Source organism: Platichthys flesus, chromosome 16 (genome assembly GCF_949316205.1).
Source record: "Platichthys flesus chromosome 16, fPlaFle2.1, whole genome shotgun sequence".
Classification (NCBI taxonomy): domain Eukaryota; kingdom Metazoa; phylum Chordata; class Actinopteri; order Pleuronectiformes; family Pleuronectidae; genus Platichthys; species Platichthys flesus.
In genome coordinates this window covers 6,771,603-6,798,916 of record NC_084960.1, presented here as the reverse complement: position 1 = coordinate 6,798,916, position 27,314 = coordinate 6,771,603, and the positions used below count along the sequence as shown (strand labels likewise).

General features: G+C 43.2%; 5 protein-coding genes across 5 annotated transcripts; 3 read left to right on the top strand and 2 right to left on the bottom strand.

Annotated features, from left to right (window-relative positions):
• Positions 1 to 206: 206 nt before the first annotated feature.
• Positions 207 to 3,904, top strand: LOC133971623 (MIF4G domain-containing protein B-like). Its single transcript, XM_062409052.1, has 6 exons — positions 207 to 297; positions 879 to 976; positions 1,066 to 1,175; positions 1,495 to 1,650; positions 1,803 to 1,895; positions 2,123 to 3,904. The coding sequence occupies exons 2-6, from the start codon at positions 898 to 900 to the stop codon at positions 2,348 to 2,350; spliced, it is 666 nt and encodes a 221-aa protein (XP_062265036.1). The 5' UTR covers positions 207 to 297; positions 879 to 897; the 3' UTR covers positions 2,351 to 3,904.
• Positions 3,905 to 4,001: 97 nt separating this feature from the next.
• Positions 4,002 to 6,138, bottom strand: mrps7 (mitochondrial ribosomal protein S7). The gene is made up of 6 exons (XM_062409051.1): positions 6,089 to 6,138; positions 5,788 to 5,887; positions 5,068 to 5,259; positions 4,913 to 4,976; positions 4,651 to 4,818; positions 4,002 to 4,410 (listed from the first exon to the last, which is right to left on the bottom strand). Exons 2-6 carry the CDS (start codon positions 5,829 to 5,831, stop codon positions 4,189 to 4,191), a joined length of 690 nt encoding a protein of 229 aa, XP_062265035.1. The 5' UTR covers positions 5,832 to 5,887; positions 6,089 to 6,138; the 3' UTR covers positions 4,002 to 4,188.
• On the top strand, positions 6,047 to 13,118 carry gga3b (golgi associated, gamma adaptin ear containing, ARF binding protein 3b). Its single transcript, XM_062409049.1, has 17 exons — positions 6,047 to 6,119; positions 7,439 to 7,523; positions 7,605 to 7,680; positions 7,775 to 7,873; positions 7,965 to 8,088; positions 8,188 to 8,291; positions 8,542 to 8,622; positions 8,809 to 8,946; positions 9,335 to 9,416; positions 9,518 to 9,643; positions 9,751 to 9,999; positions 10,180 to 10,262; positions 10,363 to 10,502; positions 10,590 to 10,879; positions 10,962 to 11,131; positions 11,240 to 11,350; positions 11,441 to 13,118. The coding sequence occupies exons 1-17, from the start codon at positions 6,080 to 6,082 to the stop codon at positions 11,549 to 11,551; spliced, it is 2,109 nt and encodes a 702-aa protein (XP_062265033.1). The 5' UTR covers positions 6,047 to 6,079; the 3' UTR covers positions 11,552 to 13,118.
• Positions 13,119 to 13,182: 64 nt separating this feature from the next.
• On the bottom strand, positions 13,183 to 19,865 carry nup85 (nucleoporin 85). Its single transcript, XM_062409050.1, has 19 exons — positions 19,688 to 19,865; positions 18,704 to 18,788; positions 18,454 to 18,613; positions 18,124 to 18,194; positions 17,975 to 18,018; positions 17,770 to 17,839; positions 17,531 to 17,652; positions 17,277 to 17,411; positions 17,038 to 17,160; positions 16,755 to 16,886; positions 16,558 to 16,664; positions 16,276 to 16,359; positions 16,123 to 16,188; positions 15,871 to 16,022; positions 15,636 to 15,753; positions 15,226 to 15,326; positions 14,427 to 14,578; positions 13,764 to 13,865; positions 13,183 to 13,390 (listed from the first exon to the last, which is right to left on the bottom strand). Exons 1-19 carry the CDS (start codon positions 19,718 to 19,720, stop codon positions 13,292 to 13,294), a joined length of 1,956 nt encoding a protein of 651 aa, XP_062265034.1. The 5' UTR covers positions 19,721 to 19,865; the 3' UTR covers positions 13,183 to 13,291.
• A 648-nt stretch (positions 19,866 to 20,513) lies between these two features.
• Positions 20,514 to 26,350, top strand: LOC133971624 (small ubiquitin-related modifier 2-like). Its single transcript, XM_062409054.1, has 4 exons — positions 20,514 to 20,674; positions 22,416 to 22,547; positions 24,558 to 24,629; positions 25,602 to 26,350. Exons 1-4 carry the CDS (start codon positions 20,654 to 20,656, stop codon positions 25,662 to 25,664), a joined length of 288 nt encoding a protein of 95 aa, XP_062265038.1. The 5' UTR covers positions 20,514 to 20,653; the 3' UTR covers positions 25,665 to 26,350.
• Positions 26,351 to 27,314: the final 964 nt, after the last annotated feature.

Below are 27,314 nucleotides of genomic sequence, written 5' to 3'. Positions count from 1 at the left end.
ACTGTGCGACTGTCAATTTTGTGACGAGATAACGACTTTATGACATTTTTTACGGGCCTATCATTCGATATTCATCCATTTTATTTCATTCCTGTGTATATTTTATGTTTCTGTACAGGAGCGTTTTCTCTTATTGTGATATCAGCTCACTGTCATTCCAGCCCAGCTTCAGAATGTTGGGCTTGACTGCAGAGACTCCTCTTGACCGCCACGCTCCATCTTTGATGGGCTGGGACGGGTCCTCGGACGGAGATCGGATCAGATCACAGTCAATGGGAAGAAATCCGTGATTATCAGGTAAAAAACAATCACCAATTATCGACGTGTTGAAAACCAGGGATGTGTTTTTGTGTTTTCTTTTGACTCAACCTGCAGCTTCTCGTCTTTGTTGCTTTGTTTTTACGCGCGCGGCTGTAGCGTGAACGTGTATTTGCTGAAGCTAACTCGTAATAACATCAGTTAGTGTAGCTGTTAGCTCCTGAGAAGCACAAACATGCTAGCATATAACTTGTCTGTGTGTTGACGAGACAGCCAACGTGTTGTATTCACTCCTCGCTCACGTGGCGGTGAAGCAAGTAACGTTGAGCTAATGTGGATGCTACACGCAGTTAGCCCGAGTTAAGCTGGTTAAACTTACTACACGTTGTGTTGTGGGTGAATTGTGTTGACCTGGCGCAGGGAGCAACCTTTTCACGTGTAATCCCCCCCCCCCCAGTGAATGAGCTCTGTGCAGCCGCCCCGTGTGATGACAGCACAGGATTGTGTGCTTATTGTTGTGCTCTGCTCAGTGATGAGTATTCTATGCAGGCTCGGGATCTGTCAAACGCTCCACTGATTTCAAAACTGCTGTCAAACTCCGCCTGTCCGTCTGTTCCCAGGTGTGATCGAGCGTCCACGATGGAAAACTCCACTGACGACTACAGGATCCAGTCATTTGACCTGGACACTCAGATGCTGCTGAAGACAGCCCTGAAAGGTCAGCGTGCCCCCCCCTCCTGCCTCCAGTGGGTCGAGACGATAAACTCTCCCTCCAAACAACCCTGTCCTGTTTTCCCTCTCTGGCAGATCCCAGTGCGGTGAACCTGGACAAAGTTTCGGACATCATCGTGGACCAGTCTCTGAAGGACCAGGTGTTCAGCAAAGAGGCCGGACGCATCTGCTACACCATCGTGCAGGTCTATACCGACGGCGCCGTGAAGGGCTTATTGTCCACGTTAGGTGTTTCATGGCAGCGCACTGGCTAAGACACTGAGCGCCATCGAGGGTGAAGGATTTAAGAAACTAGAACAAGACTTAAAGATCTGATTGAGTCTCTTACCAAATTCTCAATCCTCTTACTCAATCAATGTGCAACCGGGAGGGTACACAAAGGCAACGGGAGGCTCTAAAGCCAGCTTACCTACATCACTGTGTCTCCCCCTACTTATTGTCCATGCTCCACCCTCTCTCATTGCTCTCTCTCTTTCTCTCTCTCTCCTTTGTCCCGCCGCGCAGGCTGAGGCCAAGCAGAACAACGGAATCGTGTTCAGGAGAAACCTGCTGAACCGACTCCAGCAGGAGTTCAAGGCCCGGGAGGAGACCAGGGGCCGCTCGCTGCAGGAGTGGGTGTGCTACGTCACGTTCATCTGTAACGTCTTCGATTACCTCAAAGTAAGAGCCTGGAGGGAAGTTGTTTTCTGATTGATGCCTTTGATTATATATCATTTAGCTGAATTAATATGTTTGCTGTCATGACAGTTGTGCTCCTTTTTAACGTAACTAAAAGTCAGATAAAAAAAAATGCTTTGTGTGTTGACATTTAGGTGAACAACATGCCGATGGTGGCCCTGGTCCATCCTGTGTATGACTGTCTGATGAGGCTTTCTAAACCTGACGCTCTAATGAATGAGGAAGAGGTGAGGAATCTCTCTTTTGTAGTAAAAGACTAGACATATGTTCTGTTATATTTTGACTTGGTTCCTCATTGTTATTGACGTGGAAATGTTTGCACGGACATTTATTAAGAACATTGTTTTTTCTATTTAGCATCCTCTGTCACATCATGATTCGTCTATTTTCATTTAGATAAACTTTACAGACCTAGTGTGTATCTGAGGTGTCACCTCTCCCTCCCCCCATGCAGGTGGACTGTCTGGTAGTGCAGCTGCATCGCATCGGAGAACAGCTGGAGAAGGTGAGCAACCAGCGGATGGACGAGCTGTTCTTCCTCCTGCGGGACGGCTTCCTGCTGCAGGAGGGCCTCACCTCCATGACCCGTCTGCTGCTGCTGGAGATCCTGGAGTTCAGGGCCGGGGGTTGGATGCTCAGCGGCACTGCCCACAAGTATTACTACAGCGAAATCGCAGACTAGGACAGTCGAGAGCGTGTGGAGTCGCCGGGCAGCTTTTTTGCAGCTGCGTTGGAAAAACCTTCAAGCACCTTGGAAACCTTCGTGTTCGCCACCGAGCGCAAAACCAGCAAATTCATGACCAGCGGTGAAACCTGCCAAATATTCAAGATGGCGGCCCGTGAAGTGTAAAAAGACTTTGATTTAATCCTGGAGTGTTCCCTGCGTTTGATGATATGACTGAGACGTGCCGTGGATGTGGACCGTGCAATAGTTCAAAGGGAGCTGAAATTCAATTACCGAGGTTTAGACACTTTGTTTTAAAGTGTGAAGCAATGTTTTCTGTTGTTGATTTTATTTTTCTGGCATTCCTGTTTTGAGAAGACATTTCAGCCTATTTTATACCAAATTTGAAGGACATTCCAGTCAGATACAAGCTGATATGGTCTTTGCTTCACATTCTGTTGTTGTGTGACCAATGTTTTAATCAGTTGAAAGGAAATATCTCAATTATTTAGTTAAATATTTTATAGTGCAGAGTGGAATTTGACGAGAGTCTTGATTTGCAGTTGAGTGGAAGTTTCGGTCAAACCTGTCCTGTAGGATTTCTGTTACGGTTTCTCTGCCGCTCTGTGAAGCTCAGATGAGACGTGTCTTAATTCAGGGATTTAATTTTTCTCATATTTCTTAAAACTTAACTTATAGATAAGTGAATGGTTCACTTTCATATATAAAAACCGGGGAGAAAAAGTTTGACATTTAATTGATTTCTGGGTTCAATAGTTCAGTTTGTTTAACAATCGTGCCAATGCAACACACTCCGTAACCGACGCTCTTAATTTTGTAGTCAAGGTGCTAGTTAAGTAGCTGTTTAACTTCCTTCACATAGACACAGGTATACAAAATAATGCATTTGAATTCAGGTTGACCACCAGCAATGATGCCGATATGTAGCTGAACTCAAGTTTTATGTTGGAGTCTGCTGTTACCTTGGTTTATTGTTCTCAGATATCCGATATCCGATATCCTCAACCAAAGCTGTGCCTTGGAATCAGACAGACACAAGCATACGACTCATGTCACGTGGTTCAAATATTACCACAGTTATTTTGAAAACCTGTTTGTGTAAAAGTACATAAAGCTTAACACAAAATGTACTTTAACAGCAAGTGGACCAATCAAACTAGCGTGAATTCCCAGTAATCCTTTGTTAAAAAAAATTAAGTGAAACATTAACTTTTAAATCCAAGCATTGACAGGATTTAGGACATTTTGTAGAATATCCCCCAGAATCTTTTCTCTCGAGTAGAGTTTGACGATTTAGACAAACTTTGGAATTTGTCACTACAATCGGACTGAATGTTTAATAGACTTGATTAAAGTAAAAAATACCAGGTTACATGCTGTAGACAATTAAAGTCCCTGAATGGCAGGGCACAGACCTGACTGCGATATACTGTATGTTTCTATATTTTATTACAGCGTTGCAGCATTTCTACTTCACTTTATGGTTGAGTTGTACATTGAATGCAAATTTATTTGTTCTAATAAATCCCTGGAAGTTGTTCCTCAAATCAGTTCCATGTTTCTTTTTTTTTTACTGTGTTTCAATTTTATAGTGCAACTGAGTACAATTATCATTAATGTGATTCCTCAATGCAAAATCAGACAAGGCTTTCAGTCAGTTTGTGTATATTTCAATTCTTTAACATCACTTTGTACAGAGTGGTCCTTCCACCGAAGCACTATCGTGGTGGTTACTATTTACAGTGGCGCTTTGAGTGACACAATGTGTCACAGAATATTCCGTGATCAGCACAACGTCTGCTCGGTCCCAGTCCTCAGTCCAAAGGAATCTCTTTCTACCACCAGCGGTAGTGGGCGTATGCTCTGTTGGCTTCGGCCATTTTGTGCATCTCATGCTTCTTCTTGATGACGTTGCCCTCCTTGATGTACGCTGCCATCAGCTCCTGGGAAAGTTTTTCATACATGTGCGTGCGTCGGTGTTTGTTGTCCCGACACTCTGTGATCATCCACTTCATAGCGAGGAAGCGTTGTCGGTTGTCACTGAGAGGGACGGGCACCTGGGGGAGGAGAATACAGTCAGACTTTTTTGATGGACCTGTTCAGACCCGATATGAAAATCCGTCCACAGAAATCCAATCACAAGAAGACAGTACTAAGTCTCTCTGTTCACACTTAACATTCAAATAAGCCATGAATGTGTTTCCAGTGACCACTTGTGATCGGAATCTGAACAGGCTCTATGCTTGTGCTTTTTATTGCAACAGGATCAAATCAAACCTTAGTGACCTAACACTGACCTGATAGTACTTTCCACCTTTCTGTACACTGGCCAGCCCAACCACAGGCTTACAGTTGTCCAGAGCCTTGTGGAAGATGGTGTAGGGGTTACACTCAATCTCCTCCTTCTTCCCCTGTGGAGTTTTGTGGTATTTCTCCACCTGTTTCCTCTTGATGCTCTCTAGAGTCTGACAAAAGACAAATGAAAGCGGTTTATTAGACAAAATTAAATCGTTGAGCTATAAGAGATTCAAGATGTTTCTTAAGTGTTGTTTTTTTTACCTGTGACATAATATCTCTGGCCAGAATCTTGTCTCCATGTTTCATCATCATGTTGATGAATTTACTGAAAAGCAAAGAGAAAAAAAAGCTTTGACTGAGCTGTAGCCAGGAGTGTTGGCTTCCTACAGGGACCTGAGACGGTTTGGTGGCTTCACCTGAGGACCGGGTCGTTGAACACCGAGCTGGTGATGCTGTTGGTCGCTGCCTTGATGGGTCTGATGGCTTTGAGCTGCCGCTGCTCGTTCTCCTCGGCGCTCAGCTCTACCTCTGGTGTGCTGTACGCCTCCTTCCTGACCTCTGGCTCCAGGTAGTAAGGGTTGTACCTGCTCCATCTCACCAAGAACACTCTGCGGACAAAGAACACAACATGAAGACAGATTCAAGAACCAACCAGTGACTTTATGAGTCCATCGAACTCTAGCGAAGGGTGGGGATGCTTGTTGTCGTCTTCCTCTCTGCTCACTGTTTTCTTTATGTATTATATATACTTATATTATATATACACTTTATAAATAAATAAATATTATCTATATAGATGAATGCATTTGATTGTGTTTCAATACTACAAACACTGATGTCCTAGGCAACTTCCCACTTGGACAATATCAAATTTTATCCACCTGCCACTAAATAACCACATCAACCAGATTAAAAATATTTTGCTGGGAATATTTCATTATACAGTAAAATACTATTATTTAAAAAGATCGACTCTCGTGACATTACTAGATCAATGCTGTATCTACTAACGATAAAACATCATGAAACAACATTGCGGGGTTTAATATGAAAGATTAGTAAAATACGTCAGTGGCGTAATCGTTTTTAAACCGAAGAATATGGTTTGGATGTTCTTAAAAGTAATTTTTGCCAACCTTGGTAACCAGGGTTTCAACAGTCCTGACACGGAGGCCGCCATCTTTCCAATGTGAGTATCAGGTAGTAGGACCCCGTCTTAGATATCCTGCAGGGTGCCTGAAAGCAAAGAAAAAAAGAAAATGAAATAAAATCACTTCCTCATTCAGTAAATTCTTTACCTCAATGAAAAATACGTTTTTTAATTTACAAATTTCACAAAATGTATAATTATTCTGTTTATAATTCCCGAGCATCAATCTTGGAGTCCGGCGCACACGCCGGTGACATCACGCGCTGTTTTGAAGTGCTATGGCGTACCAGGAAGAAGAGTCGCTTGAATCCTGGCTCAGTGAGTGTTTCATCACATTTTATGAATTAAATAACGTGTGGAGTTAGCAGGAGGGGGTTGGTGCGGGTGTCAGAGCAGCGAGAGGGCGAGAGGAGGTGATGTCAGCGGGGATGGAGGCTTCAGGTCCCGGTGTTGGTCAGCGGCGACGAGCTGGAGGAGGATGGGTGGAGAGATTTAATACAACACACACACACACACACAGACAAACGTATAGACTAATACACACACACACACACACACGCACGCGTATAGACTAGCAGACAGAGACACACACGTATAAAGCAACAGACAGACACACACACAGGCACAAAGACTAGCACACATACACTTATAGACTCACAGACAGACAGTCACACACACCTTTGTATAGACACAGACAGACACACATGTCTAATATACATTCAGGGTCTAGCAGACAGAAAGACACACACATTTAGACGAACAGACAACACCCAAACCAAAGCTCCAAACCCTCTGAAGCACATTGATTAATTGAGTGTGTGTGTGTGTGTGTGTGAGAGAGATGAATGCGCTGTACTGATAACACAACACTACACCAGTGTTCACTAAAGAGGGAGGGTGGTAACAATTACTGCACGGTCATGTTGATCACCAGGCTCACAGCGATGCATATCCAGAATCCACAGTCAGTGTTGGATTGACAAAGAACATTTACTCAGTTACTTTACAATTTTGAGGTACTTTTACTTTGCTTTAATGTTCCCATGTTAAGATTTATATTTTATACATTTTGTATATTCACGCCAAGACATTTCCGTTTATTTGACATATTTTGCATGTAATACTACCACCACCACCACCACTACTACTACTAGTAATAATAGATGTTTAAATATTGTAATTTTGTTGATGTGTTGCCCGTCTGTCCGTCCTGGGAGAGGATCCCTCATATCACATGTGGCTCTCTCTGCGGTTTCTGTTAAAAGGTTTCTTTTGGTAGTTTTTCTTTACTCTTGTTGAAGGTTAAGAACAGAGGATGTCGCACCTTGTTAAGCCTGATGAGACAAATTGTGAATTGTGAAAATGGGCTACACAAAAAAACACCCTACTCTTAATTTAAATCAAGCTGCATCAAATCATAAATATCAGTTCCCTAAATGAGCAGGATTTTTCCATCAAGCTCCATGAATTTTTCTCTGGTAAAAATAGTAAATACTCAGCCTCTTGTAATGTCAAAGAAATTGGAAAAAGATATATCCTGAATTTTCTGAAGATAATAATCAACTCATCATTGCGGCTTGACAACAGATCAGTTTAAATAAGTACTATATAAATGTATAAATGTCCTTCTGCAACAGATAAAGCCACCCATCCATCAAACAGACAGGAGGACTGGGAGTACATCATTGGCTTCTGTGACCAGATCAACAAGGAATTGGAAGGGTACGTCTGTGAGATACACTTTTTCTTACTAGACTTCGTTCAGCCCAGGAACATTCTTTCACCTGGAGTTTCTCCTTGCAGTCCACAGATAGCTGTAACTCTGCTCGTCCACAAGATCCACTCACCACAAGAATGGGAAGCACTTCAGGCTCTGACCGTAAGCCAGAACTCTGCCCACACTGTAAATGTCAACAAGCTGTTTTTCTTTTTCTCCGACACTGAACCATTCACGTTAAATGTTTTGCGTGCAGGTTTTGGAGGCGTGTATGAAGAACTGCGGGAGGAGGTTTCATAACGAAGTGGGAAAGTACAGATTTTTGAATGAGCTGATTAAAGTCGTGTCTCCGAAGGTGAGTTATCACATGGGTTCGGAATCTGTGACAAGCCGGCTGATTGTTCATCCTAAGATTCAGCCTCTTTCTCCTCACCCCTTGTTTCCAGTACATGGGCGACAGTGCCCCTGAGAAGGTGAAGCTGAAGATTGTAGAGATGCTGTACAGCTGGACCGTCGCTTTTCCCAATGAGGCCAAGATCGGTGAAGCATACCAGACGCTGAGAAGACAGGGTGTGTTGAGATGTGGACGGACACCCAGCAACTTCTCTTTCCTCTCACTTCCTCCTTCAAAATAATCGTGTTAATCCGCTCCACACTCTTCCTCAACAGGGCTCGTGACACGTGATCCAGAGCTACCACTGGACAGGACTCTGATTCCCTCCCCTCCCACACGACCCAAACACCCGGTGTTTGACAATGAGGACATGGGAAAGGTGAGGCATTACAGGAACACAAACCCTGCTCTGTACTGGGAGCAAAAAAACACAACTCCTTTCTAGATCCACTCTTTGTGTCTTCTGTCTTTATAAAGTTAATTGCTGGAAATGAAGGCAATCACCATCATCATTGAACACACGCAAGAAGAAAGCATGACAGAAAACTGACTGTCAATTTATATGTGAAGTTTGGATATGTCTTACTGCAAAATCAAACTGATCTGTGTGTGTGTGTTTGTGTGTGTAGCTGCTTGCTGAGCTCCTGCGCAGTAAAAATCCAGAAGATCTCCAGGAAGCCAACAGATTAATCAAAAACATGGTGAAAGAGGTGAGGCATTTAACATTAATGATTCATGATGTTACACTGGTGTTATTTGACCTGCTCGCTGCTATGGGGACACGTTAAAAGGACTTAGACCCTGTTGGACTTTGGCTGAGATATATATATATATGTTTTGTTTTTTTTCGTATGTGGCATCAACAGTTTTACATTGTGTATTGTTATCTTTGTCAGGACGAGGCCCGAGTGCAGAAGATGTCAAAGCGCCTGAACACACTGGACGAGGTGAACATCAACGTCAGGCTGCTGACTGAGATGCTGTCCCACTACAATAAAGACAGTTCCTCTGACTCTGACAAGGAGATCCTTAAGGTGTGGGTCTGCACACACAAACACATACACAAACACACACACACACACACAGACACACAAGTGAGATAGTAAACTGACATCAGCTCCTAGATACCTCTCTTACACCAAAATTAGCCGAATGGGAAACTATTTAAACCAGAGTCTACTGTAAGGTAACTTGACATGAGAGTGAAGGCCAATCTTATCTCTTCCTATTGCACATAATAGCTGGATCTGGATATACATTATCATATTACGAATTTGTCTGTCCTCCACTAGACCTGAGTACAATTTTTGGAACAGACAAGATCGTTAATACTCCTTATTTTCATGAAAATAGTGGTAGTTTTTAGCTGCTTTGCACAGCTGCATCTTGACTGCTCAGCACCTTCTATGTGTTTCTCCTCAGGAACTCTACGAACGGTGCGACAAGCTGAGGCGTTCTGCTTTCAAAATGGCCACTGAGACCGAGGACAATGACACCAATTTAGGTTTGACAGTTTGGGTATTTGTGTTAACTGAAGAAGTCCCATCTTTACATTTGGTTCACGTCCCTGCGTGTGTTCTGTAACCCCTGCGTTTGACTGCTCAGGTGACATCCTGCAGGCCAGCGACGAGCTCTCCAGAGTCATAAGCTCCTATAAGAAGATAGTGGAGGGGCAGCCAGTCAACGGAGACGGTGAAGAGCCTCGATCCACAGCTGGTCACAGTGAGGGCGGTGAGAGATTTGAACCGTGCACATGCTTATGTACCAGACATGCTGCCTTTCTGTGATGAATTCAGCTGCAGGAATCAATTCTCCTTCCTGTCTCTCTCTCTTCACAGAGACCACGGACACGTTGATCGACCTCGCCGGCCTTGACACTCCAAGCCCTCCTCAACCCGTCCCCCCTCCCTCTCAGTCCTCACTACCTTTCTTCTCCGATCCCACCGTTAACCCCATTCCCTTCCTCCCCCCTCCTCCCAAACGCCTTGCCGGCTCCCATGGCAGTCCGAGCAGCAGCCCGAGCCACCCTCCCCTAAACACGGCCTCCACCGCGCTCTCGCTCCTTGATGATGAGCTGCTCTCTCTGGGTAATATATCTTAACGTGTGAAGTGTGATGGCTTTGAATGTTGTGTAGCCTGAACATGGCATTCGCTGATGTTGATACCTTCACTGAGTTTAACCAGCTGAATTGAACAGAGCTCTGCTTTTCCAAGACAGTATGAGAAGAAAGTATTTCTCTTGTGATGATATAAAATGCTTCTTTCAGGGCTAAATGATCCCCCTACCTCTCTGAGCAGCCAATCAAATCCCAAGTTGAACGACGTGTCCAATCAGTGGACTTCCTTGCAGGTAAATCTAATAAGAGATAGTGAGCAACTTTCACCAGACGACCTGGTGTCATTGTGTAATAGCAGAGATTCATTCCGTCCTTTCCTCGTCTCCTTTGCAGGCTCCGGCACCCAGCATGGATTTGTTTGGCAGTGTAGCTTGCTCGGGTCCAGTGGCGCCCCCTGCTGAGCCAGCCGCCAGCGTAAACAGTCTCCAGAACCTGCAGGACCTGGCCATGATGGGCTTTTCAGATCAAAAGAGGTGCAGTTATCCATATTGTTTCTCCCTTTACTGTTGAATTGAAAATCTGCACTTTCCAATGTAACAAGAGCACAATGTGATTTTCAGTGTGACGAGCCAGATGACGGCCAGAGGAAGCAGCTTTGGGGGAACGCCTGCAGCAGCACCTCCTCTTCTGACTGGACAGGGCTCTCCCTCCTCAGCCTATCTTCTCCAGGGGACCATGCCCGGCTCTCCTGCCCTGTCCCACGCTAAGGTCCAGAGCCTGGGCTCGGCCCCGGGGAGCCCACTGTTCCGCTCTCTGTCTCCCTGCCACCCCCCCTTCCAAGGCAGCCCTGCCAGAGGCACAGACATCTCCCTGAGCAATGTGCACGTCCCTCTTGAGGCCATCAGACCAAGTAAGGACAGAGGAGGAGAGAGGGAGCGAGGAATGTGGTATAGCTTGTGTGTGACTGTTCTTGATTGGCTGTCTGTCTTCAGGTAAAGTGCTCCCTGTGACGGCCTACGATAGGGATGGCGTTCGCGTGCTGATCAACTTTGCGTCTGACTGCCCCCCCGGCAGGCCTGATGTGCTTGTAATGGTGGTGTCCATGCTCAATACAGCGCCCCTGCCTGTTCACAATGTGGTACTGCAAGCTGCCGTTCCCAAGGTTGTTCAGCTGCAACATGACACTTCTCCACTAGAAGTCACCAAATTCTACACAATGATCCTTTAATAAAGACATACATGGAAATAACTTTCTTTCATCCTCCACTAGTCGATGAAGATGAAGCTGCAGCCTCCATCAGGAACAGAACTGGCTCCATTCAACCCCATCCTCCCTCCAGCCTCCATTTCCCAGATCATGTTGCTGGCTAATCCAGCAAAGGTAGGTGACATTAATACACAAACCACAGAGTTTCTGAGCCACAGAGCAGTCAGACGTAGTGTCAGGCCCTGAAACGTTGTGTCTTCACAGGAGAAAGTGCGTCTGCGCTACAAGCTGGCTTTTACTCTGGGAGACCATCCGTGCAACGAGGTTGGAGAGGTGGACCAGTTCCCCGCACCAGAGGCATGGGGTCATCTATAGCAGCGTGCAGGCTTGATAACGTTCAGCAGGGACCGACTGGTTCATCCTCCATGAAGGGGTGTGTGTGTCTTCACATGCATCCCAGAGAGAGAGAAAGGAGAGGAGGCTTGGGGAATTCAGCAGCGTTGTTACAGTAACAATAACTTTCAGCTTCACACTCCTTATAGTCGTTCTTCATTTTCTGGTCGTTGTTGTTCCTGGCAGTGAGAGACTAACAACAGACACTAAACGTTTTATTCATGCAGAGCTTGTGCTTTTCTGCAGAAAGCTGAGAAAGATAATCGCTGGTGTGTGAGTTAGTCGTGGTTACACAGGTCGATGGTTTAGAGACGAGAACTTTTATGGATTTTACTGAATGTACTTTAAATAATAGAAGCAGTAGAATTCTGCCTCAGACTGAAATGTTGCACTGCAGCGTCACAAGTGTTTTTAAAAGAAGTGAACCTCTGCATTAACAGAGCCTTAGAGACAATGGTTGCACTTTTATTTATTCCTCTGAACACGTAACCAGCCTACAACAAAAAAATACTTGAATATATCGAGAAATTTGGAGATTAGTATCTAGATTTCTGACGAGGGAGTAACACACTGGAAAATACATGGTTTGACTGAAAAGTACTGTCACATATTTGTTTCTGCAGGAAGATAGTGGACTGATATTTACTATATAATTATTTTAGCAACGTCTTTTTTTATGGTTAAATAAACATTGTACAGGCTAACGTAGCCCTCTACTCGAAATCGAGGACCAACAATGTTAAATACTGACGAGTAAATAAAAGTGAGGCAACCAGCACTATACACAGAATTTTATTTTAAATTCAGAAGGCCCTAAGTAGAGTGCAAACTTCCGCCATGGCCCAACAGTCCCTTAGATTCAATCAAGCTGCATCTGATTACACACACTCGTAGAAATCCATATATGCCTGATTTTTTTCTATCAACATCCACCTCGGAAATCTTGCAATGTTAATGAAAGTGACTCCAACTTCCGTGGTAATCATTAATTTTTGCAATCCTGCAAATAACTTGACCAACAATTGGACATGAGTGAAAACATGTCCTCCTTGGCAAAGGTAATAATGGACATTCCACTAGATAAGTCGACTGAAATCAACACCGGTTGGATTTAACGTGATTCGTTTTTTATTTTAAAAATAAATCAGTCATTTTGGTTGTATTTAAATATGTTTACCAGTCTCAGTATTGGGAGTATTTGATTGTCATATTTATTATTTTCTGTTTTAGTGTTTCAGTGCATCACTGAACCTAGAAAGTGTGAGTTTGGGAGATCTGTCACCAGGCAGATCATTCAGCAGTGTGTAACAGTGGGATGGAGAACTGTGTTGTGAGCACATTTTCATCAGTCCTCCCTAAGGTTCCCTCTCCGACAGCCCTCAGCTTATCATGTGGGAGGTGTTTAGTGTACATAGTATGTAATGTATGTTAAGTTACTGTATGTAAGTTTGTGAACATGTGACGTGTAGGAGAGTGTTTGGTCTGTACATAGCGTATGATGTGCCATTTGTTCGGTGCATGAAATAAAATAAATATCTCTTTCCATGGATTTCTGATTCGCTGAGGTTCATTTGATTTGTCGTATAAATGATCACAAAAGAATGAAGGAAAAATCGTTTATAGTTAAAGTTTTATTATCAAAGACCACGGTTGGATTACTTGAAGTTTATATACAGTACAAAAAAAATGCAAACACAAAGCCTTCCTCTTTAATGTCACCGCTCATGTTTCCACAGTTCCCTCTTTGACGATAGCCATGGCCAGGTTCCTGGCCAGAGCGAGTCTCAAGAGCTCCACCTTGGTCAGCTCAATGTCTTCCTCCTGAAAACACACACACTCGAATGAGAGGTGGAGTAAACAGTACGTCTTTAATATTGCAGTCAATCCTTGTATGGTGGATGTAGAGCAGGAGGTAGACTTCACGACAAGCTGATAGGAAACAACAGACGTCTAAATAGTGTGAATTTACTCAGGCACAACAAACAGCTGCTATTGCCACTTTCCCAAGAGGTGCATTAACAGAACCTCCTCCATGGTCAACAGGTTGTGGGTTAGGGTTGGTCTCAACTCTGTGCTGCCCTCTTGTGGATGTATTGCTTAACAGTCATGCCAACATAAAGGACGCACGGAAATACGTGAGCAGTGACGGTTACATTGTTTTGAAACGGAAATAATCTCTTTTCGTGATACACACCTGCATGGGCCTGTCGGCGCTGGGAGGGGCGCTGTTCAGTGAGGAGGTAAGTTCCTCCAAACAGAACATCAGCTCGTAGGTCTGGTCCGCGGAGAAGATCACCTAAAATAAACAACAACAAAGACCTCTTTGATTTCAGACCACAGAACAACCTCCCTCCATGTGTTCCAACATCTAACAGAAAAACAAGTTTGTTGCTTGACGATCAAATCTGCAACACAACAATAGTCAACACTTTGTTCCCCTTTGGAACAACATGAAGGAAATTGCTGATGACAATTAGATTAGAGTTTTACAGAACATGAATCAACAACTATTTTTGATTTATTCAATTCATCGTTTAAGTTGTTTTTCAATTAATCAGCATAATTGAATAATCTCTATTTCCAGCTTCTGAAATATGAACACTGGCTGCTACTCCTCTAAGACAGTAAACAGGATAGATTTCATTTTACTGTTTTATGAACCAAACAATTGACTAATACTGACATTAATCCCTAATTTCAGCCTTTATTTCATATGTTTATTTGTAGTCTCATTTATGTGTGATAAGATAGCATATTTCAAAATGCATTAAGTTGAAGTGTATCTCCAGCAAAACCATTAATATCATTCTCCTACATCAGCATTAGAATGAAACCATTATAACCCAAATGCACTGACCTCTTTCTGCTCGAGCAGTGGCAGGGCGTCAGTCAGCAGTGTCATCCAGAAGCTGCGGGGGGCGATCTTTGCCGTCATGAGGGAGAGGAGCAGCTTGGCCGCCTCCCTGAAGCGCTTCTCTCCGTACAGCTTGTGGAACTCGCGGTACTTTCCTGAGAATAGAAAGAGGGCAATGTTTTCAGACAGGGACTCATGTTAAAGGTTTCTGATCACCAGTTAGTTTGATAACGGAATCATGTTACCTTTGATCTGTGTGAATTAAGAATTGTTCCCCCTCTTGTTTACAGCTAATCTACTTTAACTAAACTGTAATTTGTCTTTGCTCTTCTCAAAGTGCTTTAGACATCACTGATTCTCTACTAAGAGACTTGAATGAAACACATGATTCACTTAAGTTCTTAATGAATATGGAAATCTTTTACAAGCTAATGAGTCGCTAACATTTATTTAAATGTGCTGTAGATTTTAGACGTTTTTTCTAATGATTAGGCTCTTTTCACTTTGTTTCCTCTAGTAAAACAGTCACATGCTGCTGCTTTAAGCTTTATTTATATCTCTGTGTGTGTACACATGAGTCTGAGTCTCATGTGACAGCCTGAGACAGATAAGAGAAGCGCTGCAAGTCACAATCTGCCCTCACTGAATATATATATATATATTGATATGCGAATTCAATTTGTGAGAGAGCTGCAGAGACAGATACAAGTGGAGGAGTGCTACCGATGCTGCAGTGTGTGTGTGTGTGTGTGTGTGGGGGGGGGGGGGGGGGGGTGCGTTTGTGTGTGCTCCTTGTCCATACCAAGGAAAGTGAGCCTGTCGCTGAGCAGCATTGCTGGACCCAAGTTGTCTATTAGGTCAAGATCAGAGAACATCCCCTTGGCGCAGTAATCCTGTAGGAACCTGTCACACAGACAAACATATAAACCACCTGAACAATGACATGATGCTCTGACCACTTCAGACTGGATTCATGAACATGGTGCTTACTTTGAATCATCAACCCATTTTAGATAAGCTGGAACTTATCTGTATTTGTAACTTATCTGGCAGAACATGAGAACTAATCAATATTTCACCATCAAACTCTTAAGAGTTAACTGACCAACCCTCTTCACTGATGGTGTTCTTTTAAGATTATTCTCCTCAAGTTTCCAGCACAACTATTCAGCGTGACGAGAATCAAGAGCAAGTATCGTAAAGGGATCTTACCGCTCTGAAATGAGAGTGGCAAAGGCAGCATCCTTGGCCCTGATGCTCCAGGAGAGAGCCGAGCCCAGTCTGTTGTTCCTCAGACCCCGCATAGCCATGATCTTACAGATACTCCGCACTGAGGGAAGACAAAACAATGAAGGTTGGAGTCATCGCTGCACTGGATAATCAGATGGTTTGATCTCTTTATCTGCATTTGTGTAACACAGGATGATCGAGAACGTGATAATGTTACCTTGCTCGGACATTTGCCTTTGCTCACAGATCCTGAGCACCTTAAGGGCTTTGCGCTCCGTGTCGACAGGAACACGCTCGATCTGCAGCTCCAGGTACACGCGACCAAACTCTGGACAGTGGTCAAAGTAATCCACCGCCAACTGCCAAAGACTTAACACACACACACAAAAACATCATATAGGGTCATCACAACAGCATGATGCAACCGACACCATTGAAATGAAAGCAGTCATCAGACAACCCCACATACCTGTGATGAGTGAAGAGGCCGGATGCATATTCCAACAGGAGAAACTCTCTCAAGTTGGAGCCAAAGCTGAACACACACACACCAGAGAGATATGGTTAATGTTCCTGCAATAAAGTGCATTCAAGTACAAACTGGGCCAAACAGAGTGCTTACTGTAGATTGTGAGACTGCAGGAGTTTGCAGTGATCCAGCAGATCTGTCAAATGGGCCACAAACCACCAGTTGTTGAGAGCAATGCTGGAGACACCGGGGGGGAGAAAAGGGGGAAGTGGGATGAAAGGTTAACACACCACAGACTGTAGGGAAGTACAGTCCTCAAATATCAACACCTAGTTATTTTAGAAACTATAAATTTAAGAAAATACATTACAAATATTACAAATTAATGGTGGAATGCACCAAACTTTGCAGCTCCTACTCAATCCTATGTCCTACCTGCAGTCCTTGATGACCTGATGGATGTCAAACTCAAAGGCTGCTAGTAAAATGTTATCCAGGGGCTCTGGGACGCTCCTCGAGTCCAGGAACATGGTCATGCACGACTGAAAAATACACAAACAAGATGAATAAAAAGAACGAGGTGGCAGAGACTTCGAATGTTCACTGGTGCAGCAGCAGTTAGTGATGCGTACCTGTGCATAGTAATGTAACTCAGTGGGCTTGACTGTGGGCTGGCAGAACAGCAGCCTCGTAACCAGGAAGTGGTACCAGGTGCTCAGCAACTCCTTGTGTTCAAGCAAAGTGTCTTCATCCCCAACTAAGATCTAAAAAGAGGCGTTGGATTATTAGTTGAAGATTAAGAAACTCTGCGTTCACTTTAAATGAAGGAAATGCAACAGGACATTGCAAATACCTGAGAATGGGAGCTCCAGTGGCATGAATAGATTACTACAGATACACAGAGAGGGCACTGACCTTACAGATGATCTCCAGGTGTCTGTTGCTGGCGAAAGAGCTGTCCTGCAGGCAGCGGTCCACCTCCTCGTGCCAGTGTCTCCACTTCACATCGAACTCTGTCAACGTCTGGGTTCCACCAGGCTGAGAGAGTTCAGAGGTGAGAGCCACCGCAGTTTGGTTAATGAGCCGACATGTCGTTTAAATTGCAATATCCCTGCAATCAGTCATTCTGAGGAAACAGTCTTTCTGTAACTTACATTGTAGAAGGGCATCTTGCTGAGCAGCGAGTCCATCAGCTTGTACATTTTTCTAGCAGCAGGCTGTAGGGTGGCCTGCTTCACCAGCATGTGTCTGGCTTCGTCCAACCTGCCCTGCAGCACATAACTCACCACCTGCACAACACAGACACACACACAAATGTGACAACTGAGATTTCACATGGAGCTCTACACCAGATGTTTGTTATTGCAAGTTTTAAACAGACATGCATGTGTGCATGTGCTGCACCTACCACATCCCAGTAGTCGTGGTGCTCAGCAGGGCTCTCACTCTGCAGAACTTCTCTGGCCTTCTCATCCACGTCAGCCTTGTGTAACCTCACCCAGTCCAGGAGGTGGAGCAACAGGGAACCCGCTACAGACACAGACACCCATGCACTTCTTTCAATGATATGTTTTCATCATCACAATAACATTTATTACAAAACATAAGGAGGGGATTTTGACAACAAGCAGAAGGTCAAACTCTAACCGGGAGCTGCGTCGATGAAAAGCACTTCACACAGATTCCAGATCAGCTCTATGGCCAACAGAATGGACACCTGGGACACAACAAAACTGAGGTCACGACAGTGTCACTAAAACACAAAACAATCCCCAAAAAGAATTCTGCTCATAAAAACAACTGTAATATTGTTGCATGTAGCAGCACTGATGTACACAACAGCAGTACATACCTGATTTCCATATTGTGTTGCTACTTGAGCATCTTTTGTAGAAACTGCAGAAAGAAAAGACAAATGGGGTAAATTGGGCTGTCCTCGAGAGAGAGCAGCCTGGTCTTCAGTGTGAATAAACTGTTGTGGTTATATTTCTGAATTCTCACCTGCAACTTGCTGAAGTTCTTCCATACATGCTCGGATCACAGATCTGTAGTTTTTACTGATGCTGACAAACCTGTGACGTAAGAAATTGACATGTTTGTGCAGTCACTTATCATTTCCAGTTACCGTGACCTGGCTACGATCTGTCTTCACTGGCACGTGGATGTTGATGTTTGAATGCTGCTGCTGATTGTGTTTGTTTTGTCTAGACTTTGTTGGTGATTGGTAGACTGCCAGACTAAATTGCCCTTCTGGGATAAATTTAAGTTGTTTGAATTGAATTGAATTATGTCGCTAGGAACCAATACAGTGCAAAAGACTAGAAGACTTACTGAGGTTTTTTGTTCTTGCTCGGCAGGTCTTCTCTGATCGTCTGCAGGCCAACAAAGAGGTGGTGTGACTCGTTGAAGAGTTTGCGCAGAATAGGGGAATATATGTCCTCGTCTTTCCTGACCTCGTGGATGAAAGGACAAGCAGCCGACCCGGCACTACCTGCAAACACAAGGGGAGAAAGACATGAATGTTGAAGGAAAAACACTGCAAAAACATAGAAAGAGAGCCTGTGTTTGTATCGACACATACCTTTGTAAAGGGTCTCATACACCAGGATGTCACCAGGGCCCCACGCAAATCCCAAGTGCTTCCCATGACTGGCTGCGGGAATATTCTGCAGAGAGACAGGGTGATTACACTCTAATATTATACTGGGAAAGACTAAATAAACTGGTGAGGACAGCCAGCTCGGTCTTGTCTGTCCTCAGGATTCCACTGAGAGGAATATGTTGGAGAAGCTGAATTTCATCATGGACAACACCTCTCAGTGACTGCTCCACCCACAGTGTGAGACAGACACTTCCCACGGCTGTCAGACTGTACAACACTGGTTATGTCACACTACTTATATTTGCAGTGTCTCTAGCAGAAAATAACTGTTGCATATTTGTGTTTCTTGTGTACAAAGTTTTGTTCTACTTGCTGGAGCAGCCATCCTGTGCCACTGCACTTTACTTTATACCATTTCTATACAAACCATTACAGTGAAAAGTGTGTTATTAGATTTTGTTATTCTCTCGTCTACCTCACACTGACTTGCCTGCTGCTTTAATATATCTGAATTACCTTTTCATATCTTATCTTAAAAAGCTGAGGGAAAGATGACACTTGAATGCTGCCTGGAATTTGATTTCTTCAAACACTTCGTTTCAAATTCCAGAGTGATTTGTTTGATTTTTGACATAATAATTGAATGTAGACATACTATAACGCATGGGTTGACTCTGGAAATCATAGTTGTGACTTTCACATTCAGGTTTTTGTCAGATTGAAATGTCCTCCAGCCCATCGCCTTCTGTTTGAGTTCAGTTCCCTGACGGATCTATTCTACTCTTCAGCCTCACGTGTGTCTCTGGTGTTATTCCTCGTGGGGTTGACACCCGTTCCAGGACTGAGTGGGTTTGTTCAACTTAGATTCATTGACAGTTAGTTCGGCTGCAGTTAGCTTGTTAGCATAACTGACAAGTGGCGGTAAAACAAAAGGGATCAAACCGAGCTACAGCGGCTACTCACGGTGATCGCCGGCTCGACGTCAACCTCCTCCATCTGTGAACAACGTTATCAGCGCAGTAGAATATGAATCACGCCAGAGTTTCCCGCTGTGGACGGTTCACGCCATGGACAGGAGGAGCGGTGCTGCTTACGCGCCTCAGTCATTCAGCCCGAAGCCCCCCGCGGCGCATGTGTGATGACATCAGAGGGCTGCCCTCCCTGCTGCCTGTTCTGTGAGCTGCTGTTTATGCTTCATGATGCCACCCCGCCGTTACACAAACACACAGAGAAAACTGAGAAAGACGGGATTGATGAATATGTAAAAAAAAAACGCGAATAATCAGTCATCGTAACGCTCCGTGGAACCAGGTTCACACACGAGGGGGATTGAGATGATCATCAAAATATTGGGATTAATTTTTTAATTTATTGACTCAAACAAGTCAATAAATGGAGTGCGATCCGTTCAAAACTTGTTTCTGTGCAAATACACAGTCTCATGTAAACATGTTCCTTTAATGGAGATTCAGTTCTTGTTCGTCGTCAGACAGAAAAACAAGATGGCTGCTGGGGTTTGAGGTTTGGACAAGAAGAGAAACATGAGGTGAAAATGGGACCTGTCCTGTGTGTGTGTGTGTGTTGCTTGGTGCGCTGATAATGTCCAAGAAGCTTTAATGAAGGCTCTATGCTGCGGTGCAGAGAGAATTATGGGATCAGTGCCGCCATTAACCTAAGAAAACGTGAAACCTCGTTGTGCGCGTGCATGTGATGCTGAGTGCTTCTTTAACGCGCATCGAGGCTCTCCCGCCCACGCACAGGCCGCGCTTTGAGCCACATGACAACCAGCAGCCACTCGGGGCCCGGCGCTGTGGGCGCGCAACGGCACGGGGCCGCGCACGCTCGATTGGAAATTTTAAACGGGGACGAGTACGTGCGCGCACCCGTATTCTTTGTGTGTCAGCATAGAGAAGCGCCAAAAGAGTGACCATGGCTGATGAGAAACCAAAGGTGAGTGTTTCCGCTTTGTTTGAGGAGAGCTGCTTTGCTCCAGCAGGTCGGTGGCACCGGGACTAGTGTAAAAACCCACATTTCCGCCTCTTCTATTTCACCTGCTTAAAGTTAGGAGCCGGGATTCAACTAGCAGCCATCCCGCTTTGGTAGACCGGAAGGTTTGTGCACGCGCATCCGCAGGCGCGCACATCGCGTTTTGGTTGATCGCACAGCCTCAGCGCGTGCCCCGGTCCAACAACCTGTGTGTGGGTGTGTGTTTCTGTACTTGTCTCTTTGTGAGGAGCATTCAACACCATACAGATTTAGGACATTTGGAGGGTTAGGATAAGGCATTTAGTTTGGATGATTTAAGGTGAAGGGCTAGGGGATGTATCGTGTGTATGAGAGTCCTCACTAAGATATAAGTACAAACGTGTGTGTGTGGTAATTGTGGTGAGTGGAAGGAAGTTTGTGGTATCTTCTTTTCATCTGTTTCCTCTGTTTGCTGACGTCAAGCTGTGGCTTGTTTTGATCATGAATTCCCTTGAAACCAAGTGTAAACAAAAGGACTTATGCTCCAGGAAGGGTTTTATAGTTAAGTTCAATGAATCCATCTATAAACACTTACGGATGTCAGTTTTTTGTCAAATGCAGAAATCTAATTTAACAGTTCACATTTGCATCATGTTGCATAAAAACTGATTTCTCTGCAACATTGCTTATAAGTCAACCAGGGGCCATACAGGGATATTTGTGTTGGTCTACGTACGAAGATCAGTCACCTGTTGTACTTTTCTCGTATTCACTGGTGTTCCTATTATTCTGCCTACCCATTCAAATCAGTGTTGGTATGTGAAGATGGACGACTTGACAGCTCCCCTAAAGTGAAGCCAAAGTCTCTCAATCGCCACCTGGTGGCTGGCTACAATATAGGTCAAAATTTCCTCTTCCTCCATGAAGACAGATGAGACATGCACCAACCTATAAAGTAGTACATGTCAAGAGGGTTTCTATAATTTTAGGCAGATCGTACCATTAATGTATGTCCTGACTTGTGATTGGTCGAAAATGTGTGGAGCCTCGTTATCACAGCTGTGTCACTCATTTGCTCCTGTGCAGACTCAAGATGGCAGCGTTTGTACCTGCAAACTGTTTGCTTCATGATGATAGATTGAGGAAGAGGAGAATTTTTGTCCATCTTTGTTTACAATGTATGGGGTTGGCATAGTAACAAACAGACAGCAGCTTCCTGAACTGCACCAATCAAGCTTCCGCAAAAACCTTTATAACCCTCACGAATGTTGTGTTATACTGCATTGGTTTTAGGGAGGTGTACCTAATAAACTGACAACTGTGTATATGTCATACTACCCTACTTACCTTGATGATGTGTTGGAGGAGATGCTCAACCAAACATATGCAAGCACCTGTAGCTCTTTATACAACAAACTGATTGCTCTTCTTTCTTTAATCATTAATCAATGAATTGTTTAGTCTGTAAGATGCAAACAATAATAATAGCTGCCTATCATGAGTTACGAGAGCACAAATTGATCACAAGTATTTAGTTGATTATGAAAGATAAATCAGTGTAGCTCTTTGTTTTTGTAAAGGTGTAACCTAGGTGGTATTCTGCGAGATCAGGGCTAATTGTTTTGTTTTTGTTTGGTGGATCAACTAACCAATGCATCAATATTCCAGCTCTGCTTCTTTTCATGTCCACATTAACCGTGCTGTTCTCTCTGCCTCTGTCCCTCAGGAAGCCGTCAAGACGGAAAACAATGAACACATTAACCTGAAGGTAGCGGGTCAGGATGGATCCGTAGTGCAGTTCAAGATCAAACGACACACGCCGCTCATCAAACTCATGAAGGCCTACTGCGAGAGGCAGGTGGGCATCGCTCACTATCAGTGAGAAGCAACTAGAACCTTCATGATGATGATTATGATGGTTTTTTCTCAGGATGATGGTTTAGTTGTTTCCGGTATGGGGACCACTGGTTTAGGATTTCTCTTACGAGGTGGAGCAGAGAGTTATTCCACAAGCTGGAGAAGCTTAAATTGTGCTACAGCTGTTTCAGGACGGATTTAGGACGTCCGTCAGACAGTTTATAGAACTGCTCTAACAGCTGGCACCAAGAAAATAGTTTATCCTTGAGTGTTAATATTAAGGAAGGTCCAGTTGTTTGTAAGAAGTCCCTTATGTCCATTTATGGCTTGTTCATTTTGTTCAAAAGGAATTTTGTCACCTTGCTTCAAGTCGGCTACAAGCGCCTCCTCTATAACATCTACGTCACATAATACATCATCTCGGATATTATTAAAGTTATCAGTTGCACTCGGTGGTTTTTCCTACTATTACTAATATGTTTAAATGTCTCCTGGAAAAAAAGGTCTGTTAGATTGAATAACTTTTAGTACAGCAGAGACCTCATAGGACTAAATATTTATCAAACAAAACAAAATTTACTCAGGTAGGCTCCTTCAACCTGAAAAGCAAGATTTGTTGCCAAATTATGCTACATTTACATCAAATGGAAATAATTATTTGCATTACTTGATGGTTCATAGCAGGACCTTCGAAGGATGCGTGTTTTATGTTGTTCAAAGACATGATGATAAGGGATCACTTTCAGCCTTTCACACTCATCAAACATTCACTCAGTGATTGGTGTTTGGAGCTATAGTTTTAAACTTTTCTCAATTATGCTAAATGAACCTCAGCCAAAAGAATAGTCTAATGAGTTTAATAAAGGCATGGGCGTGCTACTTTCTTCTTTATTTTGGCAGTGTACACACTGATGCTGCACTTTTTCCTGCGCAACCTGTATGAGCATCTGGGCGTTGGCGAGTAAATAACCTTTGTGTCATGCAAGATGCAATGCTGGCAAACATCGAAAGTCATCCTGACGTGTTGGTGATGTCAAACATGACTCACCAAATGCACAGACATTCTCTAATGTCTGTGCATTAGAGAAAAATGTGTAATCAAACACAACCTCTGACAACCTTTGAAAGTCCACCTCTCTGGAAGATGGAACATCTAATCCCCATATTGTCTACTCCATTGACTGCATGGAGGTCAAAAGAGTCATGTTTGTCAAGCAGCTCATTTTTTAAACTACAGTGAAAACCAGATGTTTTTCATCATTTGTGTTTCACCGCAGGAGACAGAATAACTTGTGTTTCTTTGAACCTCAAATATCAGAGGACACACCTTAAACAAGGCAAGATGTGCTTCAAGATATTCTTCAGAACTCCTCTTTACTGAAAAGATCTGCTGGTGCTGTGTGCAACAGACAATTGAGTGGAACAAATTCATACTAATGCTAATTTTACTCGATTTTTAATGCGATTTAAAGTGATTTAATCTGTAAAGATATAAATTAAGTTTCTTTTCTTTTTTTTATTGTCCAAAACATAACTTGTATTTACTCTTCTGGCATCTGTATACACATATCTGTTACCTAACTTTGATAAAGTATTTGTATTAATTGTAGTTTTAACATTAGTGTTCCTTAACTCTTCAATTGTTTGGTCCAGCCAAAAAATAACAACTACATGTGTGGTCCTCACAGTGAATCTCTGTTTGTATCATGAATTCACCAATCACTTTGGTCAACCTTTAGCATACTACTTTAATTGTAGAATGTCCCTACCAAATAGCCTTTGATAGTGGGCACTGACACAGTATGATAATCTTTACAGAATCTGCTAGCCTTCCCTTGACATTCTTCATATGATATCACTGTGTGAAATTTCGTTGGGCTTTTAAATGATCCCATTGCTTGTAAAAGCCACCTGGTTAGTTCTTCCTGTGATATAAGTCATTGGAAGGGGTGAAGGAAACGTTTTCTTCCTCTACTTCACTAAAAGGTTTGCATGTCTTTGTCTCCCCCAGGGAGTGTCGATGAGGCAAATCAGGTTCAGATTTGATGGACAACCAATAAATGAGACGGACACACCATCACAGGTGAGAACTATTGAAACAGCACAGGACACAATGTTAACTTCAAACATATTTCGTGCAGTTTCATGGGTGTCTTGACTCATGCTGATGTGTTTGTGTCATACTTAATCAATAAGGCCTGCATATTCCATCGGTATTTTCTGTCCCCTTTCATGGGGATGCTCATGTTAGTTAGTCATTTGTGGTTTAGCAGTCGATACTGAGGCCATGAAATGTCCACTATTCTCGATGCCAAGGGAAGAAACCAAACAATAAATCCCAATTACCTTATATAAACATTTTAAAACACAAAAAACAAAAGTGGGTATGTAGCCTTCAAGTAATAAATAAAAAGAAAAGACTATTAACATTATAAAACAGAACAGCTCAATGACTGCAAGATAACAGCCGAGGCTGCACACGCAATGTACTAACACATACACAAACACATATATACTCAAAGTATCAGTACTGGTGACATCCCTAGTTTGTGTGATAAAAAATATTGGCCGAGGTTTAGAACATGTTACCACAGGGAGCATGTAGATGCCTCACTGAACACCAAACTCAATTTTACTGGGTGCTTTCACAAACCTGTGTGGAATATGACACTGTAGGTTGAGGCCAATGCGCTCGCTGCAATTCAAAGTTGGAGATGACACAACTTGCACATTACTGAAATGCTGTGCACACCTTTCCATGCAGGCTGCGATTGTCAAAGATGTGTTTTGATCGTGGCTGCATTGCTGTTGTTTCCTATTCAAAAGACAAACTAGAGTTTTTATAGACTTACACTGTTCAATATTGAGGGGGGAAAAAACACAATCTGAAACATTTGTCTGTGCATTAGAGGACAAAACAATTCAATAAACAACCCAATATATTGTAGACGCATGCTCTTCCCCCTTCTGTCGCTCTACTATAGATTTCCTGTCACTTAATACTTTGAACTTTAGCGTTTCACATTTTTGAATAACAGTTTTTTTATCTCAACAGTTGGAAATGGAAGACGAAGATACAATTGACGTGTTTCAACAACAGACGGGGGGCCTGGTTTAATGGACCACATTCTTCACCATTTCCCTCCTCGACACAACCAACTCTCTCTGCCTGTGATGCGCAGCGGCTACTTCTTCGCAACATGTCCCGTTGTCGTGTCAGAATTCCTCTCAGATGAACTTGTCATTTCTCTGCCACACATAACTGCTGTATAGAATTATAATTCTTACTTCCGTTCCAATTTCTGTATTGTACATAAACCACATCCAGATCGCGCTGAGTTCAGGTTTTCTTTGTTCATGCTGTATCGTGGTAAATATCAATGACATCCTCTCCCAGTTTGAACCGCTTGATTCCAGGTTTGCAGACGGAGGGGACTGGTGATGGAGTGAGGATTAATTAAACTAACTTTACTGTTCAAATGTGGATGGGCTATGCTAGGTCAGGGTCCAGCAAATCTGTTCTTACAGTGTTCTATTTGGGCACCGGCTATCACTTAGTGAACATTAATGTCCAGTTTGGGAATGGGGCTGGATTGTCATTTGGTTTCTGTCCTCTTCAGAAAAAACACATTTGATTTTATACATTTTTATATAGTAGCTGATGTGTAGAGAAAAGTTTTGATTAATCATTTGACTTGGCCAAGCTTCAAAGTCCTGGGAAGTCTGAAGAGATGTTTCAGTTCATAAACATCTGTCTTGTCTGTTCAGATGCCTGTTAAAATAAAGCTTTTGTCTTTTTCCAAACTTTCACTGTTTTCTTCTCTCTGGCTCTGCAGTGTAATTGTCTGACTCTCTTCTGGGCAGAAATGCAACCAAATTAAGACATCTGAAGAACGGCAAAAGCACAAAAATGTGCTTTGGTTATATTCATTTTAGATGTTTGGCCTTTACGAAGTGTAGACATGATTTTTAAGAATTTGTAGGCACGTCATTGAACTTGACCCAAATTATTACAGAATGTACTTTTATTCATCAGACAAAAAAAACAAGGAGTGTGATGAGACATGTTCCTCTGTTGCTCTTCAGTTTGGTGATTCAAAAGGATTAGTGAATCTGAGGCAATCGAGAAGGTGGTACGTTAAAAAGCCCTTTAATTCCCCTCAGCTATTGGATCATACCATCAGTAAAAACATGTTTGTCCCAGCAAAGAATGTAATGTCTGGACGTACCAGGTTATGTTTTAACCCATGATATGACTCAATAGTCATAATACTTCAAATGTTGTTGCCACCTGCTTCCATCAATTTACGTATACGTTTATATATCGTCCATATAATATATTCGACTGAAGATTAAAGGTCCAGTGTGTATTTGCATGTTGCAGCTGCATTTGTCATAAAAACTCAATGTGTTAAGTTTGGTCCAGTTTGGACGACTGTAAATATAAAGTATTTAAATATAAAGGGGCCAATTCTGGGGTAAAGAAAAAAATACTTCCTACAATTTAAATGAAAACATCATTAGGTATATTTTATCATATACCTTCCCACTAGATCCCTTCACCTAAATCTTCACCAGTTCTTTACCCGTGTTCGTCTTCTGCCCTCTGAACCGATCCGAACATTGTCATAATCAATAATCAGATGTGAGGGCTGATTTGACACGAGGCCCCCGGGGGATCTGGACTCAGCCACCAACAAGCGAGGCCGATCCCAGGGGGGTTCTGTCCAATGAGAGCGGAGTTCTGCGGCGTCCCGTCCAATCAGCG

Excerpts from the sequence above, each read along its gene's own strand:
- LOC133971623 (XM_062409052.1), top strand. The coding sequence starts at position 898 with ATGGAAAACTCCACTGACGACTACAGGATCCAGTCATTTGACCTGGAC. Across the intron at positions 977-1,065 it reads GCTGAAGACAGCCCTGAAAG|ATCCCAGTGCGGTGAACCTG; the intron begins GTCAGCGTGCCC and ends CCTCTCTGGCAG. Across the intron at positions 1,896-2,122 it reads CTCTAATGAATGAGGAAGAG|GTGGACTGTCTGGTAGTGCA; the intron begins GTGAGGAATCTC and ends CCCCCCATGCAG.
- mrps7 (XM_062409051.1), bottom strand. The coding sequence starts at position 5,831 with ATGGCGGCCTCCGTGTCAGGACTGTTGAAACCCTGGTTACCAAG. Across the intron at positions 5,260-5,787 it reads TTGAAACCCTGGTTACCAAG|AGTGTTCTTGGTGAGATGGA; the intron begins GTTGGCAAAAAT and ends CTTTGTCCGCAG. Across the intron at positions 4,819-4,912 it reads CCAGAGATATTATGTCACAG|ACTCTAGAGAGCATCAAGAG; the intron begins GTAAAAAAAACA and ends GTCTTTTGTCAG.
- gga3b (XM_062409049.1), top strand. The coding sequence starts at position 6,080 with ATGGCGTACCAGGAAGAAGAGTCGCTTGAATCCTGGCTCA. Across the intron at positions 7,874-7,964 it reads TTAAAGTCGTGTCTCCGAAG|TACATGGGCGACAGTGCCCC; the intron begins GTGAGTTATCAC and ends CCTTGTTTCCAG. Across the intron at positions 8,089-8,187 it reads CCAGACGCTGAGAAGACAGG|GGCTCGTGACACGTGATCCA; the intron begins GTGTGTTGAGAT and ends CTTCCTCAACAG.
- nup85 (XM_062409050.1), bottom strand. The coding sequence starts at position 19,720 with ATGGAGGAGGTTGACGTCGAGCCGGCGATCACC. Across the intron at positions 16,189-16,275 it reads CTGCAGTCTCACAATCTACA|CTTTGGCTCCAACTTGAGAG; the intron begins GTAAGCACTCTG and ends GTGTGTGTTCAG. Across the intron at positions 15,754-15,870 it reads AAGGCAAATGTCCGAGCAAG|TGCGGAGTATCTGTAAGATC; the intron begins GTAACATTATCA and ends GTCTTCCCTCAG.
- LOC133971624 (XM_062409054.1), top strand. The coding sequence starts at position 20,654 with ATGGCTGATGAGAAACCAAAG. Across the intron at positions 20,675-22,415 it reads TGGCTGATGAGAAACCAAAG|GAAGCCGTCAAGACGGAAAA; the intron begins GTGAGTGTTTCC and ends TCTGTCCCTCAG. Across the intron at positions 24,630-25,601 it reads AGACGGACACACCATCACAG|TTGGAAATGGAAGACGAAGA; the intron begins GTGAGAACTATT and ends TTATCTCAACAG.